At 32.8% G+C, this 4770-nt stretch overlaps 1 protein-coding gene across 1 annotated transcript; it reads left to right on the forward strand.

The window, feature by feature from the left end:
• Positions 1-3488: 3488 nt before the first annotated feature.
• LOC309978593 (TLR adapter interacting with SLC15A4 on the lysosome-like) lies at positions 3489-4388 on the forward strand (the record flags this gene model as incomplete). The annotated part of the gene is made up of 1 exon (XM_082865119.1): positions 3489-4388. One exon carries the CDS (start codon positions 3489-3491, stop codon positions 4386-4388), a length of 900 nt encoding a protein of 299 aa, XP_082721245.1.
• Positions 4389-4770: the final 382 nt, after the last annotated feature.

Raw genomic sequence — 4770 nt, forward strand, 5'->3', positions numbered from 1 at the left:
TTGATGATAATAAGTGCCAGACTCTTTGCATGCTGCTTGGAAACAAACACATTAATATGAATAAGAAAAAAAACATTTACCTTCAAGGAACTCCGAGAGTGATAACTGATGAGATGAGGTAAATGCATTGTAGAAAAATCTAAACCAGGCTAGGTGGGTCAAGGCACTTGAGGGATCTGAAGAAATGAGTGCTAAACTGACCTGAAGGATGTATAATTTGCAAGGTAGTTATAAGAATAAAGGAATTTTAGGTAGAAGGAAAAGTCATGAAGCAACATGGTAATTGCAACTTTGGGGAGCAAGTGGAGGAATAGAGGTTAAGAAAGTAAACAGGGAAAAGCACATAGACCTTTAGGTTTCATGTTAGATTTTTGATTTTTAGCATTTTCCAGGTTGTTTTCTGTTTTGTAAAAACATAGAAAATCATGACTTGCAGATTTGCTGAGAAGATTAAATAAGTGCAGATGTTGCCTAAAAGCATCTTTCACTTATGAGACACTCAACATATTGTATCTATTCTTATTATTAATCCATTAGAAGCCATTGAAGGACTTAGCATGTTTGTGCAAAAGGTGGATAAATCTAACATGTCAACTGGATTTGAAAGGGGGCAAGATTGGAAGCAGCTGCAGAATCCAATAACAAAATGACAGTAGTGAAAGTCAGAGATATTTAGGACAGAGGACTGCTAAAATTTGGATCAGCCAGATATAGAGATGAGTAAGGCATAGGAAATGGGGTGTAACAAGTGAAGGAGTTTAGGTTAGAAACAATTTGAGATCTCCATTTTCTTTTACTATTCCTTTGTGATAGCAGTGGTAGAAAAATCTATTTTTTTTTTTACAATTGTTTCCATTATCTTTCTGGTGTGGGGTTGTGAAATATTTTCTCATTTTGCTGTGAGCCATTCCCTCGCATCCATGCTAAATTAATACACTATTTCTTACAAGAGGTTGTCTTTGACAACCTAAGAAAAAGTGGTTGGTATGGTATACAAAATTAGAATTAACCTATTCTGTAGGATGTTTGTGATAACTATTTTGAAATAATTATTTGTAAAACAAAAGCTGTATTGATAATTATAGCTGAAAGCATCAACTATGTAGAAATTTTGTTCATGCTTTCCAATCTACTTTGGCAGTTTGTATCTGGGTTTAAAATCATTCTAAAGAATGGGTCAAACTCCTGTGAGATTGAGAAAATACATTCAAAGAAATTAACATTGTTTTTTTCTTGTCCTTTTATATATGTGGACAATTTTTCAATCATGTAAATAATACACGAATACATGTCCATTGTAGAATAATTCAAACCGTATAGAAGTATAGGGAGTAAAAAATAAAATTAACCCTTCAACTTCTCCCTGCCAACCCCCTCCCAGAGGAAACCACGGTTAACAGTTTGATTTGTATTCTTTTCCACAAACATGATTACATATATTAAGTCAATTAAAAGGGAGAAAAAATCTGTTGTAGCAGGAAAGTTAAGCACACAGTATTTAAAGCCAGGTTGCCTGGGTTCTAACCCAGAGTCTACCACTTAGAACTGTGTGATATTGGACATCTTATCTAGCTTTTCTGTCCCTCAGTTTCTTCATAGATAAATGGTAATTATCATATCTGTTTTATATAGATGTTAACAGGATTAAATTAGTATATGTGAATTATTTAGAAAAGAGTTTGGCACATAGTACACACACAACACATGATGGAATCGTACTGTTTATATGGTTCTGCAACTTGCATTCCATCAATAAACATAGCGGCAATATCGTGTAGTGATTGAGTATGGATTCTGAATCCAATTGCTTGGTGCAAATCCTAGTTCCACCATTTACTAACTTTGTGAACTTCAATAAGTATATAACCTTCCTCTGTCTTTTTTCCTCTGTAAAATGGAGATAATAGTTTCTGTTTTAAATTAAGTCATATATGTAGAACATTTAGAATGTTATGTAGTAATTCCTTATTTTTAATATCATTCCATCATTAAAAATCCTCAGTTTAGTATTTCATACAATAGATATATCATAAGTTAACCATTGTCTTATTGATGGCCATTTAAGTTATTTTTAATTATTCAGTGTTACAAAATATGTTGGTTACCATACTGCTTTTTTCTACTTAAAAAAATTAAAATATCCTTGTCTCTATCTTCATTTGAATGAAGAAAGCTATTGCTGTTAACATTTCCCACTGTTGTTCTCATTTGCATCTTGAATAAACACTTTCAAGATCCTCTTTTAGTATGTGATCATTACCATACCATATATGTGATCAACCCACATTATTCTCCTATTAGCTGGTTCAGCCCTAAGGTATGAATGGAAAGCAGAACTGTTTCATTTTGTGTGGTTAAAGTTATCTTTCTGAGGTATAAGCAAGAACTGAGAAAAAACAAGCCAAAAGGGACTTTTCCTGTGTTTGGACTGTTGAAATCTCAGAAGACTGAATCTTTCTTTAGGTATCCTGACATTCGGAAAAGGTAAGTCTAAATTCTCATGTATTTTAGTTTGTATTGTTTTATTTTCTACTCAAAAGCCTTTAAATATGAATAAGTAGGTTTCCTGGAAACATTTATAGTAGACACTACAGACCTATTAAAGGAAATTTGTGTCTTGAATCAAATCTGCTTTTTCCTTTTGTACTCTTGTAGAGTTTATAGGGAAAATTGGAAGTCTTAAAATTGTACTAAAGATTAATGCAAAAGACTGACATAAGTGCTTTGGGAAATAAGTTTTAAGTCCAAAAGAAAAGAACAGAAGGAAGGAAAGAGGGAAGGAAGAGAGGAAGGGAAAGAAAATAAAAAGAAAAAAGGATGGTAGTGAATTTGACAAACCTATTTGCATTTAGATTACTGAAAAATCAGTGTGTATCTTAATAGTTTAAATCAGTTTGCATAAATCCAAACTATATATAAATATTCATCTCTCAAACACATTCTAAGGTATAGTAATTGTTTTCAATATGACTCAAACAATATTAATTAAAACACAGTTAAGACCAATTCCTTGAAAACAGACTTGATTTTTAGCAGACTATTTGAAGATAAAGGGTTAAGCACTTTAACTAATAATTTTAAAATAAATCATTTATGACAGTGGAATATATTAAAATAATTATACATTTGTATAAGTTTGTACTTTTAAAACATTTGTATACCATATAATATCCTGAAAATAACCTTGTGAAAAAGTCTGGGGAGCATTATTATCACCATTTAATTAATAGAAAAATTGAGGAATTTTCCCAGGAATAATAAATAAATTACCTTATGGTAAATAGTTAATGACAGAGTCAGAACCCAAGTCTCCTCACTCCTGTTCCTATTATCTATCCTTTGAGCAATAGTGCCTCCCTAAATCATTTGTGTTTTCATGTAGGAGTTAAATCTTGATTAGACATTTTAATGTACATTGCCTTAATGAGTTTTTTTTTATATTACAGGAATATATTGCACTCTTCTCTTTAGAAACCTTGTCTAATAAAATGCTTGGAGAAGCCTTCCTAATTGAACTCCTATACAAAAAACCACTTACATGTAAGAAAACCTCAAATGATGAAAAGGAAACTTGGAAAAAGCAGCTTTTAGATATAGAAGACAAGTCACTTTCCCCTGATAAAATGGAAAATCAAAATAAGGTCATGAAAGAAAGTTTAACAGAGCAAAGTAATGATAAAAATAAAATAAAATCTGTGGATGAGGTAACTGTAGCAAAATGCAAAAGTGCATCCCTTCCAGGAAATGTGTCTGCTGCGTTACCCATTCCAAAGAGAGAACATGATGAAAAACAACTAGATTTATACCGATCTTGTTCATGTACAAGTATCTGCCAGAATTATCCGGACCTGCAGATTGGAGGAGACCACGTGGGTAACATGTATGATTCCGGCTGCTTTGTGGAACACATACGTGATGATGCTTTTAACGGTCCTCTTTTACTTTCAGTAGATGTACCATTGGGTCATTCTCCCATCAGTGAACCTCTAGAGAAATTACCTGCCTCAAAGCTTTTGAATGGGGATGAAATTCAAGAAAAAAGTATGTTGTTTCATAAGCAGCCCCTCTCTAATTCTATGCTTAATAGTTATATGGAGAAAAAAGTGGACGAACTCTACAAACAGTTTTTGGAAGAAAATCTCACTAGGTGCTGCTCCATAACCAATCTTATGGCTTCTAATTTGTTAATGAATAATGTAAATCAGATTAGTCTTCAAATCTCTCAAGAGCAGAACACAGAGGCATCGAAAGCTCGGGAATTTCTCTTACATTCTTTAGCAAGATGTAATCCCTGTAACATTTCCCACGGAAATAGTTCTGAATTTAGCACTCCTAACTTACAAATTTCAAACCAGAGAAGTAGGGAACTTGTATTACATCTGCAATAAGAACCAACTGTAGGTTGGTTGGACTAGCTTATGAGACTGGAGTAACAGCAGTCTTCTCTGGCTTATTGTATCACATAAGACCCCTTTGTGGTGTGGTTATTACATTTTTCGAGAAATTATTTGACCAATGGTACATCTGAATTCTTGTAGATGACAATTTAAATGATTGAGTTTTATGACCATATTTTTAATTGTTTTGACATCTTTAATGCTTGCTACATTCGAGTTTGTATATTCCATATATGCTTATCTAATTGCCAGCAGCATCCCAAATTGATTACCTCACTCTCACTCATCAGATTTATTTACCACAAAAGTGATTAAATAAAAGTGAGATGAGGAGAGAATTATTGCTCTCAGATACTGAAAAGACAACTAGAAA

This window comes from Leucopleurus acutus, assembly GCF_964270905.1.
Source record: "Leucopleurus acutus genome assembly, chromosome: X".
NCBI lineage: Eukaryota > Metazoa > Chordata > Mammalia > Artiodactyla > Delphinidae > Leucopleurus > Leucopleurus acutus.